This window comes from Gopherus evgoodei, chromosome 5 (assembly GCF_007399415.2).
Source record: "Gopherus evgoodei ecotype Sinaloan lineage chromosome 5, rGopEvg1_v1.p, whole genome shotgun sequence".
In the NCBI taxonomy this organism is placed as follows: Eukaryota; Metazoa; Chordata; order Testudines; family Testudinidae; genus Gopherus; species Gopherus evgoodei.
In genome coordinates, this window is record NC_044326.1 from 143,239,987 (window position 1) to 143,254,259 (window position 14,273).

The 14,273-nt window shown below is 48.4% G+C and overlaps 1 protein-coding gene across 1 annotated transcript in view; it reads left to right on the forward strand.

Moving 5' to 3' along the window:
* MFHAS1 (malignant fibrous histiocytoma amplified sequence 1) overlaps nucleotides 1-13,908 on the forward strand; it is a 39,351-nt gene extending 25,443 nt beyond the window's left edge. The window contains exon 2 of the mRNA XM_030565100.1: nucleotides 13,790-13,908. Within this exon, the coding sequence (XP_030420960.1) occupies nucleotides 13,790-13,851 (62 nt within the window). The 3' untranslated portion in view covers nucleotides 13,852-13,908. The remainder of the gene's footprint in view (nucleotides 1-13,789) is intronic.
* The last annotated feature ends 365 nt before the right edge of the window (nucleotides 13,909-14,273 follow it).

Consider the following 14,273-nt stretch of genomic DNA (forward strand, 5'->3'; position numbering starts at 1 on the left):
GTCTTCGTTCCACCTCTTTTGTATTCTGTGGGAAGGATGAGGAGTGCGGTTGTGCTATGGTCAGGGACAGACATTTCTTTGGCTTTTTAGTGTTTTATATCTTCCCCACCAATCCGCCATTGTCCCTCCCGACTGGTTGCTTGATGTTGCCTCGAGAGAAGAGCCAGGCAGCCTTCCAGTGTACTCTCAGATATTAAATTCCTACCATAGCCTGTAACACTTCAGTTCCATCTCTTAACTCTCTTCTCCCATTTTCTTGTGGGCAGGTGTAACACACAGTGTCTGTCTTTTGTTTACACAGATTAGTATAAGAGAGAAGAGTATCAAAAAGTCAAACCCAAAAGTCTATCTCAAGCTGACAAACAAGCCTATATACTAACACTGCCTAGCACAAGGGGGCCCGGAGATACAGATAATAAGTGGGGAAATCTTCCTGCTGTCCCGTCACAGCTGACATGAGTGAGCACACTAGGAGACTGGTTTCAGAGTGGTAGCCATGTTAGTCTGTATCAGTAAAAAGAATGTGTCACCTTAGAGACTAACAAATTTAGGAGAATGTAACTGGGCTTAGGTGAATGGTAATGGGGGAGGCAATTCGCCATGTGAGAACCAACTCTTCTATCCTGGTGTGTCCGTAGTGCAGCCTTTTGGAGCTGAGCGTGGCAGAAAGATTCTGCACCCAGATGCCTACCACCAACCCAGACCCTGAACGCTGGTAATTCAAAGTGATTGTTGTACATGTTTACAACCATGACAGATTGCATGGTGGTTAATTGGTGTCATACTGTGGAGAGCCTTAAGCTGTTAAAATATGAAAGGAGTCTGACAAATATGGCAGCTTCCTTCAGTGTTCTTGAAAGACCCTGTTGTGTTAAGTTTATATATTATTGTGGGCCTGGATTGTATGTAACTTCTCTAAGGGAGAGATGTGACAAATGAACATATTGAAAATGTGCCAGACGAGTATGGACTTTGGGACAATAAGTGTTAAGAGGATTCTCCATAGGTATTCCCCAGGAAAGTTAATGCAAATTCTCTGATTATGTAAAAACCAAGCCTTTTGAAGCTCTGCTCTGAGGAGAGAGCCATTTTCTTCTGATCACTTGTTACACAATGCCAAGATCAAATTGCCCAAGGAGCATAAACAAATGGCTGTTCTGCCCAGCCTCGGTTCTGGTTCTGGTTCACAGATGGATGTGAACTTTGTAACCACGGGGAAAACCCACTTATGGTTGTGAGAGACTATAACGTAAGGCACTGGTAGGTTTCAGTTGAGTGTGACCTCTGGTAAGCTTTTTAGCATGCATGTAGGTTTTTTTACAATTAAAATGTGTTTTCTATGTAATGTTTTCACATTAAGAATATGTGTGCTTGCTCAGAAGGAGCTGTGCAGTAACTTTTAACTGCAGGCAATACACTGTTTACGGTCCTCCCAGGGAAACCTAGTTTGTTTAGGCCAGGGGTCTCAAACTCCTGGCCCGCAGGCCATCTGCGGCCCTTGAGCCTCCCCAGTGTGGCCTGTGGGGCTCCCAACAGTTTTGGGGCCAGGTGTCTCCCTTGGCCCCACTGCTGCCCCCGGGTGCTCCCCCCTCAGGGGCACTGGCGGTGCAGCAGAGCTGAGCAGAGTCTGTCTGCTTGCTTTGCTGGCTGCCGGCCCCTCCCTGTGGCCAAGGGGTGGGGAGGGATTGTGCCTCTGTGCGCTGCCCCTACCCTGATTGCCCCTGTGGCCAATGGGATGCTGTGGGAGCAGTTCCTGGGGGAAGAAGTGCTCGGAGGCCCCTCAGCCCATCCCACCTTGGAGTCCCAGATAAGCGCCGCACCCCCAACTCACCTCCCAGAGCCTGCAGACCCTTCTCCTTTCCACAAACACCCTTCTGCCCCCAAACTCCCTCCCAGAACCTCCACCCTCTCCCCACACACCCCACAGCCCCAAACTCCATCCCAGAGCCTGCACCCTAGACCCCCTCCCAGAGCCCAACCTCTCACCCCTTTTGCACCCAAACTCCCTCCCAGAGTGTGCACCCCAATCCCCTACCCCAGACCTCCTCCCCCACCCAGGCTCCATCCAAGAGCCTTAGGCAGGTGAGGAGTGGAGTTTTTTGGGGGGCGGGTTCTGGGCGGCATGAGTGACAATGGGCTGCTCTGGCACTGGATCTAAGGTAAATTGAGTTTGAGACCCCTGGTTTAGGCAGTCTGACTTGCTGGGGATATCAGTGTAGATCAGGGCTGTGCAGCCTTAAAACCCTCAGTGGGGAGGGGGAGAGATGCGAGTCTCCGCACAGCAGAGGTGTTGGCTGGGAACTGGGAGGCTAGAGTGGGTTCCCTTGGTAGACAATGGAGTGGGAGTACAGGCCCAGTTGCCCTAACCTGTGACAGAGTCCTCTTGTTCTCCCTCCTTACTGTGTGCCTGAGGTCTGGTTCCTATCCCACACAAGGCCTGAGTGGAAAAAGGGCCAATTAACTCTGTGACGGGTTGCCCCGGGAGCAGAAGACGTAGTGGATGATGAAACCCAGCAGGGCAGGGGCAGGCAGAGCAAGTATAAAACCCGGAAGTGTAGAGTAAGCTGGGGCTGCAGGGAGGAGATTGCAGTCCTTCCACAGAGAGCAGGGAGTCAGCTAGATACAAGGAGGTCTGGGGAGAGTAACCCCTGAGATCCTACTTTGTACTATAGACTCTGACAAGAACCTGAGTGGGGTGAAGTAGTCACCGGGAGCAGAGGAAGCTCCAGTGATGACCTGCAGAGAGGCCCAGAAGATAGGGAAGAAAGGCAGGAAAGAGTCCAGGGAAACAGCAACAAGGTTAGAGCTTGAGCAGACCGTGGTTTCTGGGTTTAGGGTTCCTGGGCTGGAACCTGGAGAAATGAGTGGGCCTGGGAAAGTGGCACAGGCTGACCAGTGGGTTGGAAAACTGTCCGAGTCTGCAGATAGTGCTTGGCCGGTGGGTCTTTGTTATCCTGGAATGAGGGGCTGTAGTGACCTGGCTAGAAGGCAGTGTCACAAAGAGAGAGTAACCTGCGTGCATAGAGACGGACCACAGGGCGAGCAACCGAAGGAGGGGGACATAATCCCCATAATTTGGGGAGAGCTAATCCTCAGATGAGTCACACGGAGGTGCCCCAGGGGCAAGTACTAAACCCTATGAGAATGCCATTGTCTCTTGTGAATGCTTCCATGTTGGTGTGTCTCTAGGATATTCTCTATGTATTGAGTGATCAGTCAAAGATAAGAGTCAGGTGATCACTACTGCACAAAGAGATCACGGTCTGAAGAACCTAGATTTTTATAGGAAGTACAGAATGATGTGTGGGAAATTTCGGTGACTTCAGATGAAGTGGTATTGTACTTGCATACTCTGGTGAGCTTGGTTGCCTTTAGATTAAATATACTGCTCCAGGAAAGCTTCTAATTGGGTATGAAAGATAACTGGTTCAACCTGGAGTAGCTTGAAGGATGAAATAGTTGTCTGGAGAAGTTTGTGTGTTACAGCAGGAAGCAAGAGTGTAATGTTCCATTTGAATTCCCTCTCCAAGCTGCATTGTTGTTTTATCCATTTTACAGTGATGGATTTTTAGAGCAGAGCAGCAGTCAAAGCTGAAGTACTGAACCATGGCATTCGGTGGCAAATATCCAAAGACAGGAGGCTGCAGAAAGCACCAGGCCTAGTTAAAAAATGTTTTATAAGTGGACAGATTTTCATGGTTTTTTTTTTTTATTGCAAATCTGTTTTCCTTTAGCACAAACTGAAGTTGTCCAGCTGAGAGAGATTTGAGACTCGTTTCAAATGCAGAATACCCCGATATAACACTGTCCTCGGGAGCCAAAAAATCCTATTGCGTTATAGGTGAAACCACGTTATATCGAACTTGCTTTGATCTGCCGGAGTGCGTAGTCCCACCCACCGAAAGCGTTGCTTTATCGCGTTATATCCAAATTCATGTTATATTGGGTCGTGTTATATCGGAGTAGAGGTGTATTCTAGCCACAGAAAACACCTAGATAAACCCAGTCCATTGGGATACAGGTGGCTACAGTAGGAAAATGATGTACAAGAACAAAACCACATTGCTGCTTCTGAGATTGTGTATTCTGATGGGTGCAGGATTTTGACACTTGGCAGCTGAATGTGGTTTGGGAAAACACTAAAAGATAGCAACATCCTCTAGTAGCAAGCAGTAACTAATTTCTGTCAATGTGTATGGGGGTAGGGGGTACGAGGGCTTCAGCTTATACCAGTGATTGCGTTAGCATGGTACTGAGTTGTGTGGCAGTGCTGCTGTACTTTTAGAATGCTGGCATTCAAAGAATCATTAAACTAAAGTGTACCCTGCATCCCACCAAGGGAATTTAAGGATTATTTAAAAAAATAAATACCCTGGTGCCTTTGCCAACAATTCATTTTCCAGTATCACAGGTCCAAGGTTCTGGGAGCATTCATACTGAGTGAAGGCAGAATAGGAACTATTTGCCTTCACGTTATCTCTCGCTGCCAGACTCAAACTCCTGGGAAACCTGAGGAGATACACGGAAGTAGTAAAATACTGTATAAAATCAAATGGCCTTGTTTTAGTACAATAGGAACACTCAAGGACCAGTCCAGGCTCCAATCCACTAATTACTTCATTTAATGTATGAACATTATGTGAATTATTCTATTATGCAAGATTGGCTATGATCCATCTGAGAGTCAGGAAAGCACTTGGCCCAGACATAGTGTTCATCTGGGAGTGACTTGGGTTCTCAGTGTTTTAATGCTTGTGATTAATGGAAGCACTTGCGAATACAGGCTTCTTCAATCTCATAGCTTAAGAGTTACATTGTGGATTCCTTAGTGTTGGTAGTTCTCTATCTACTCCTGTGCTGGGTCTGTCTGAAGAACTTGTTCAGATGGGTGCTTTGGTCATCTGGGTACTGATGAGAATAGAGCAAACCTTTCAGGAGCTGGAGTAGTTTTAGCTGTTCTTGCTCACAGCAGCTATTGCTGGGAGGAGTGGGGGAGAGGTCACTAATGGCTCAGGGTGTGCCTCATTTGTGGTTCCTTTGCAGTTGTGGGGAGCAGGCAAAGGGATTGAGAGAGACGGAGCTGAGAGAGGGAAGGAAATGGACAAAGTTGCAAAGGGAGAAAGACAGGGAGGTATGAAGGGCAGAAGTATGGACCAGAGTAGCCAGGAGTTTCTTTTCCTACCTCCTGAACTCCTGGGTGTCTGTTTTGGCTTTGTGAGGACACAGTGTGCTGCCAGTCTCTGAGCTGCAGTGGTAGCAGAGTTTAAAGGGAATGATTTGTGGGCTTATTTTCTGGATGGGTGAGGAGGGATTGTTTGAATCTTGTGAATGAGGCAAATACAAACCTCTTTCAGACCAGTTCATCAGTTCTGATCTGTCTCTCCCTATAGCAGCCTCACTCGTTTCCAAACGCCGCCTCTTCCTTGCCTTGCATGGAAGATCAGCAGTTGGAGTTCTGATCCAGTATGCCAAGCTGAACCACTTCTAGGCTGACGGATGATCTTACTTTGGTGAAACCTTGGAACACCATGCAGAAATAATCAGTATATGATAAAAATGTAGTTCAAGGGGCCCTTGATTTCCAGTTCTGAAATAGGATTGTGTATTGAGCTCCAGGGAGTTGACTTTTCAACCTTATGATTTAGTTTTTTAGCCTATTTTCTGACTATAGCAGTGCATGAGGAGCACTGAATTTGTGTTGTAATGGTGATTCATCACTACTATATCCTTGCGGCTAGGTAATGTGTGTATATTGCAGTGTGTCTGGTGACATGGGTATGTTAGATGCTGCAGATATTCTCACCAGAGAATTTCAATCAAGTCCTAGATCAAGAATTTGCAAACTTGTTGAATGCTCTCATTGACTTAGCATATTCGGACTACGCTAGAACTTTGTGGCAAGAACTGTGTGTTTCCTAAGGGTACATCTACACTACAGGATTATTCCGATTTTACATAGACCGGTTTTGTAAAACGGATTGTATAAAGTCGAGTGCACGTGGCCACACAAAGCACAATAATTCGACGGTGTGTGTCCATGTACTGAGACTAGTGTCGATTTCTGGAGCATTGCACTGTGGGTAGCTATCCCGTAGCTATCCCACAGTTCCCACAATCTCCCCCTCCCATTGGAATTCTGGGTTGAGTTCCCAATGCATGATGGTGCAAAAACAGTGTCACGGGTGATTCTGGGTAAATGTCGTCACTCATTCCTTCCTCTGTGAAAGCAACGGCAGACAATCATTTCGCGCCCTTTTTCCCTGGATTGCCCTGGCAGACACCATAGCATGGCAACCATGGAGCCCGTTTTGCCTTTTGTCACTGTCACCGTATGTGTACTGGATGCTGCTGACAGAGGTGGTACTGCAGTGCTACACAGCAGCATTCATTTGCCTTTGCAGGGTAGCAGAGGTGGTTACCAGTCGTTCTGTACCGTCTGCTGCTGTCATGGGTGCTTCTGGCAGGCCTTCGCTGAGGTCGGCCGGGGTTGCAAAGACAAAAATGGGAATGGCTCTCTGGGTCATTCCCTCCTTTATGTTTTATCTAAAAATAGTCAGTCCTGCCTAGAATATGAGACAAGTGTACTAGAGACCCAGTGTATCAGAGAACCAGAGAGCACAGCCGCTCTGTGTCAGATCCCGCAGAAATGAGCTGCATGCCATTCTAGGGGGTGCCCCTGCAACAACCCCACCCGTTGCTTCCCTTCTCCCCCAACCCTCCTGGGCTACCGTGGCAGTGTCCCCTCATTTGTGTGATGAAGTAATAAAGAATGCAGGAATAAGAAACACTAACTTTTTAGCGAGATAAAATGAGGGGGAGGAAGCTTCCAGCTGCTATAATAGTCCAGGCAGGACATTAAACGATGGGGGGAGAGGAGCCCAGCCTCCCGCTGCTATGATAGTCCAGGCTGTACAGAATCTTTTCTTTAGACATGAAAGCGAGGGGGGGAGGGCTGATGGAACTCAGCCCCCAGTTGCTATGATGAGGACAGTTACCAGCCGTTCTGTACCATCTGCCAGGAATGACCGGGAGTCATTCCTATTTTTACCCAGGCGTCCCCGGCCGTCTTTACCTGAGGCCAGCCAGGAGCACTCATGGGATGATGATGAGGACGGCTATCAGTCCTTTTGTACTGTACCATCTGCCACCGGGAAGGGGAGGGGAGGGGAGAGGATGCTGCTGTTCAGTGCCGCAGCACTGCGTCTACCAACAGCATGCAGTAGATATAGGGTGACATTGAAAAAAGTCAAGAAACGATTTTTTTCCCTTTTCATTCCCGGGGGTAGAGGGGTAAATTGACGAGAGATACCCTGAACCACCCCGGACAATGTGTTTGACCCTACAGGCATTGGGAGCTCAGCCAAGAATGCAAATACTTTTTGGAGCCTGCAGGGACTGTGGGATAGCTGGAGTCCTCAGTACCCCCTCCCTCCCTCCCTCCATGAGCGTCCCTTTGATTCTTTGGCTTTCCATTACGCTTGTCACACAGCACTGTGCTGTGGCCTCTGTCTGTCATAGCCTAGAGATTTTTTCAAATGCTTTGTCGTTTCGTCTTCTGTAACGGAGCTGTGAGAGAACAGATTTGTTTCCCCATACAGCAATCAGATCCAGTATCTCCCGTACGGTCCATGCTGGAGCTCTTTTTGGATTTGGGACTGCATCACCACCCGTGCTGATCAGAGCTCCACACTGGGCAAACAGGAAATGCAATTCAAAAGTTCGCGGGGCTTTTCCTGTCTACCTGGCCAGTGCATCCAAGTTCAGATTGCTTTTCAGAGCGGTCACAGTGGTGCACTGTGGGATACCGCCCGGAGGCCAATGCCATCGATTTGTGGCCACTGTAACCCTAATCCGAGATGGCAATACTGATTTCAGCACTACTCCTCTCGTCGGGGAGGAGTACAGAAACCAGTTTAATACCCTTTATATCGATATTAAGGGCCTTGTGTGGACGGGTGCAGGGTTAATTCTGTTTAATGCTGCTAAATTCGGTTTAAACGCATAGTGTAGACCAGGCCTAAGTGCTGAGACTGTTTGGAAAATCAGCGTAGATGTGACTGGAGGGAGATTCTGAGCCTTAGTGTTCCAGAAAAGGGAGATTCTTGATGAGCATCTTTGCCTGACCTCCTCTCCCCCCCACACACACCAAAACCTGGCTCTGTGCATGGCTGAAGTGACAGAACTTGTAGCTAGAGTGGCTCAGTACCGCAGGCTGTGCCTTAGATACTGCCTTGCAGTGCAAGTTGTAGAGCGGTTGCTAAGGTGCCGAGCAATCGCTGATGAAAAAAGGGGAAAGAAAAGGAGAAAACTCAGGAGTGAGGGAACGATTCCTTTAGATCAGTAATTGTCACAGAAAACACAGGTAGATACAGAAACATAGTCATTTACAATAAAGACCTGTCTCAGCTCCTTCATTCTGCTTCTCTTCTAGCAGTTACTTTCGCTTTTTCGCAACAACCATATAAAAAGGGAAAATAGTAATGTAAGACGTGGCCATTCTAAAGCCTATTGGGTCAAATTAATTTCTGACTTAATCTGCTGATGGGCTGAAATTAGCTTTCATGTCTTTATAAAAACGGATGTTTTGCAAACATTATCCTTATTTGTACTTGTTCTCTTAACTAACTGCGTTACGGAAGCTATGCTTGTGTGGGCAAAACATTCATTGCATATGTGGTCCATTGCTGCTGGTATGGACTTCAAAGGGCGCTGTGCCCATATATTCACTGAAGGTTTTGGCTTTGGCCCTGAATTATTTTGTATATTTGTTTAACTAAAATGTGGAAGTCTTCCTGTGGGAGAATTAAAAGTACATTTTTTTTCTTTCTTCCAGAAATCTATCTAGATCCCTTTCTTCTTTTGAAGGTGCCTGTTATTCTTAACTTTTTCTTTGTCCTTTATAAAGTAAACTACTTGTTCCTCCCCCAGCAGAAGGCTGCCTTCTGGAGAGCCTAATGCATTATGTTTAGTTTCTCTGCAGACACTTGGGATATATCTAACATTAAGAACATTTTGCCAAACAAGGCAAGATTGTGCAAGTGTTGGAAATGGAAACACAGCACTGTGATAAAGGTCTTTAGGCTGAAGAAGTAATGTTAAATAAACAGCCTTTGGTCAGAGCAGACATTTGCTGCTTTTGTTGTTCATGTGATCTTTGATTGAGTGTTGTCTATTTGTCCTTTTAATGGAATAAATCAGTGTTGGGACAGAACGTTATCTCTTTGCAGAACTCAAGTGTTCGGCATAGCACTGTTGAGGACTGGAGCATTGTCTTTGAAAAGCTTTACTTACTGTGGTAAAGGTGAAGTGGAGTTATCTGTACATTACAATTTCTCCCACTTTGAAAATACCCTCACTCTCACCCCTGATGATGGATGGCAGGCTGACAACACTGGGAATGTCAGGCCTCTCTCCCCAGTACATGTGACTCTGGCAGCAGCAGTACTGCAAGCGTTCCCTTCCTCCTGCACCAAGGTGCTTACTTCTGATGTGGAAGAACTCTCTCTAGAGCCTGTTATTATGTGCGTTATATTAGTGCCATAGCTTCATAGATGTTTACAGGCCAGAGAATCCTACCCAGAGATTCCTGCACCCAGCCCAATAACTTCATGCTGAACTGGAGTGGTCCCCACCAGGTTTGTGGTCCTGTTGTACCAGGCCCTCTACACACATGATCCTGTGCCTGCGAGTTTACAGTCTAGAGCAGTGTTTTTCAAACTGCAGGAATGTAAGGCACTGGGTCGTGGCAGCTCTGGTCAGCACCACTGACCGGGCCATTAAAAGTCCCGTTGGCGGTGCTTCAGAGCTAAGGCAGTTCGTCCTTACCTGTTCTGAAACGGCCAATAGATCCAGCTCCTAGGCTGGGGGGTCCACGGGGCTCCGCACGCTGCTCCCACCCTGAGCACCGGTTCTGCACCCCCAATGGCCGGAGCTGAGGGGGTCAGTGCCTGCGGGTGAGAGCTGTGCAGAGCCACTTGCGTGCCATTACCTCGGAGACGGACCTGCTTCTGGCCGCTTCCGGGGTGCGGCGATGAATGGTGGCATCAAGGTCATTACTAACTTGGGTAACTACGCTGACGTTCTGGTAGTAATCCATTACCAATATGCTGGACCACCCACTGCTCCTGTGTTGCACCTAGGTCACATTCTTCACTACAGTTTTTAGACTCTTAAAAAAGAGGAGGGATCTAGAATCTATCTAGGGGTACGGTCACCCAGCAAAAAAACCACAGACCACCTGCGGCGGTGAGTCTCAGAGCCTGGGCTTACTTGGGCTCGCAGATCTCACAGTATAGGGCTAAAAACAGTGGTGTAGAAGTTCTGGCTCGGGCTGAAGCCTGGGCTCTGAAACTCTTCCCCTCCTCTGGGTTTCAGAGCCCAGGCTCCAGCCTGAGTGAAAACTGGTAGTTTTAGGCCTGTAGACTCAGTGCAATGGTTTGTTTGTAGTGTAGACATACGCATACGCTGTAAAGGGTCTAGCTGCACTGTACCAGAGTACTGGTTGTACGTGGGTCTGCTCTTTGGAACACACTAGCACACAGAATCCCCTTCTGAGCTTTCATGTAGACACTTGGATTGAGAATTGGCTGAAAAATTGTGGCTATTAGATATCTGAGAAAACATGAACTTGTGATTTTTTTTTTTTTTTGTTTTAGTCTCTGTTCTCCGGTATCCTTAGTTGTGTAATGCCTGAGTCCGTTAATCTACTCATCAGTGCCAAAAGATTTAAAACTCCTGTAATCAGAAATTATTTTTAAAAAATAAAAGCTTGTCTTGTCATAGGCTGGCAGGCAGAGGCAGATGTGGCAGAGTGAGATCACTGGGGAAAAGGTTACTAAGCTTAGTACCTGGGCAAGCAGTGATGTAGTTACAAAATGCGTTATTAGCAAGGCATTGCCATCCCAAATCAGATCTGAAGGCCATCTAGTCCTGTATCTAACGGGCCAAACGTGTCAAAGAAGGGTGCAAAGAACCTGTCAATGCATGTGGGAGTTAGGTGTCTTGACTTTTCAAAATCTTCCCCTTAATAACCTGTCCATAGGAAGGGGTGAGTTATTCCTAATCAGTCAGGTCCATGGATGGCAAGTTTGTAGAAATTTTGGTGATGCCCAGCACCTGCCCCCCCAACTCCACCCTCCCAAACTCCGCCCCCACCTGCCTAAGGCTCTGGAAGGGGTTTGGAGGGAGATGGTCTGGGGTGCAGGTCCTGGGCTTGGGGATTAGAGTGCAGGAGGGGTGCAGGCTTTGGGATGGAATTTAGGTGCTGGGTGCAGGCTCCATGCTGGGGAGGGGGTGGGTGTGCAGGAGGGGGTGAGGGGTGCAGGCTTTGGGATGGAGTTTGGGTGCGGCCTCTGGGCTAGGAGTGGGGGTGTAGGAATGGGTGAGGGGTGCAGGCTCTGGGAGGGAGTTTGGGGGTGAGAAGGGGTGTGTGGGAAAGGGGAGGGAGTGCATGCTCTGGGAGGGAGTTTGTGGATAGGAGGAAGTGCAGGGGTGAGGGCTGTAGGGCTGAGGATGAGGGATTCATGATGCAGGAGGGGGCTCAGGGCTAGGGCAGAGGGTTGGGGTGTGGCGTGAGGGCTGTGGGGCTGAGGATGAGGGGTTCATGCTCGGGGGGGGGGCTCGGGGCTGGGGCAGAGAATCAGGGTGCTGGGGAATGAGGGCTGGGGCCGAGGATGAGGGGTTCATGCTGCTGGGGGGGGCTCGGGTCTGAGGCAGAGGATCAGGGTGCAGGGGGATGAGGGCTCTGGCTGGGGCTGAAGGGTTTGGGTTGTTGGAGAGGCTCAGGGCTAGGGCAGAAGGGCAGGGTAAGGGCAGCCTGCCTTACCATTAGTGGATGGCAGGCGCTAGGACCCTGGGGCAGCAGACAGCAGTTCTTCTGGGAGCTGTTCTACCCCGGGAGCAGAAGCAGGCAGGGGAGAGGCATATGCTGCTTTCTATCAGGCAGGGACGTGGCGCGGTGGGGGGGACAAGCAGAGGGAGGGGTGGCAGGCGGGGGCTGGGACCTGCTCCAGGCAGGCATGTGGCGGGGCGAGGGGGGTGGGGGACACCCGCGGGGACCGGAGGAGAGACCCAGTTCCAAATATTGCTGGAGCAGGGCCCCCAGTCCTAATATTCCTGGTGCCTGAGCACCGCAAACAGACATAACCTGCCATCTATAGTCAGGTCATGGCTCGCTCATGCTCTGAAGCACAAGGACTTATATCTCTGTTTATTAAAATCCTGTCTAAAATAACATGGATAGTCTCATGAATTCCTTCCCATGGGCGTTCCCATGAGTTTGGCAACACTGAATTCCATCTGATGTGCTGGCTGTTCACGTGCTGTGATTAGGGCCCTCTGAAATTCTTTGCAGTCTTACTAACCTAGGTAATTGTCATCTACAAACTTTGTCGCATCCCTGCTTACACCTCTTTTTAAGCTGATTACTGTATTAAATGATTCCAGTTGACCATTTGATCACTTATTCCTACTTCCAATTTTCTCCCTGGGGCTGTTTCTGTTCAGTGACGTTACTTTGCCTCTTAGCCCATGACTGCTTGGTTTCTAGTCGTGGTACTGCTTTCCTTTGCAGTGGCTGGCTGGTTAGACCCTGTCCTAGCCTGTCATCAAGCTGTTTTATCATTTTAATTTGATTATTTCCACTGATTTACTGGATCATGAAGTAAGATTAACTGGCCTAAAATTCCTATGGTCATCCACAGTGTCTCCTACACAGATAGCAAATGTTGTCCCTTCCTGCATATTTTTGTTGGTAGCTTAGCCCCTTTAAGATTGTTCAGAATTCTTTGAACAGACTCCCCAGGACCGGGTGGCAATTAATCAGCTTGTTCAATCCCCTCTCTACGTGTCAGTCTGGCAGTATTTTATCAATACTGCTTGCAAAGAGTTGGCCCAGGGTCGGTATGTCTGTAACCTTTCCTGTGGTGAAGACAGATTCAGAGATCTCATTCAGCCTCTTTGCAGTGGCCAAATCCCCTCAACTGCTCCTGTCACTCTGCAGTGGTCCAGCAGGCCCACCAGTTCTTTCACAGGCTCCTGCTTCTGATACTCTGATAGCATTGCTTGTTCATTTTTATGCCTTTGGCTCTTGGCTCTTCAAACTCTGAGTCTCCTATTTTCCATCTGACATTTTACCTGCCTTTGCTAAGGCTTTTTTTTCTTCTTGACTTAATTTGGTCTGGATTTCTAGTTTCTGGAGGATTTTTGTTTGTGTCATAATCTTTTGATTCTAACCATTTAATGCTATTAGGGTTTTTCCCTTGCCTTTCAGTTTCTTCTCTGTGCTTAGAGTGTGCATACCTTCTGGGACTTGATCCCTGCGTGCTTAGGGAGCCTCAGTGCTGAATCTAATGTCTGACACTAGGGGTATGTCTACACTTTGGGATTATTCTGGTTTTACAGAAACCAGTTTTTTGAAACAGATTGTATAAAGTCGAGTGCACGCAACCACACTAAGCACATTAATTCGGCGGTGTACGTCCATGTACCGAGGCTAGCGTCGATTTCTGGAGCATTGCACTGTGGGTAGCTATCCCATAGCTCCCGCAGTCTCCCTTGCCAATTGGAATTCTGGGATGAGATCCCAGTGCCTGATGGGGCAAAAAACATTGTTGCTGGTTGTTCTGGGTACAGCCTCACCCCTCCCTTTGCGAAAGCAGTGGCAGGCAACCGCTTTGCGCCTTTTTTCCTGGGTGAACTGTGCAGACGCCATACCACGGCAAGCATGGAGCCTGCTCAGCTCAAGACAGCAATCGTGTACGTTGTAAACACCTCTCGTATTCTTGTGCAGTCTACGCTGAACCAGGATCTGCAAAACCAGCTGAGGAGGCGGCAGCTATGGCAGAGTGGTGACAAGAGTGATGAGGACACGAACACAGAATTCTCTCAAACGGCGGGCCCCGGCTCGTTGGAGATCATGCTGGTAATGGGGCAGGTTCTAGCTATTGAACGCTGATTTTGGGCCCAGGAAACAAGCACAGACAGGTGGGACCGCATAGTGTTGCAGGTGTGGGACGATTCCCAGTGGCTGAGAAACTTTCGCATGCGTAAGGGCACTTTCATGGAACTTTGTGACTTGCTTTCCCCTGCCCTGAAACACCAGAATACCAAGATCAGAGCAGCCCTCACAGTTGAGAAGCGAGTGGCGTTAGCCCTCTGGAAGCTTGCAATGCCAGTCAGCTACCAGTCAGTTGGGAATCAATTTGGAGTGGGCAAATCTACTGTGTTACAAGTAGCCAAAGCAATCACTAAGCTGCTGCTACGAAAGGTAGTGA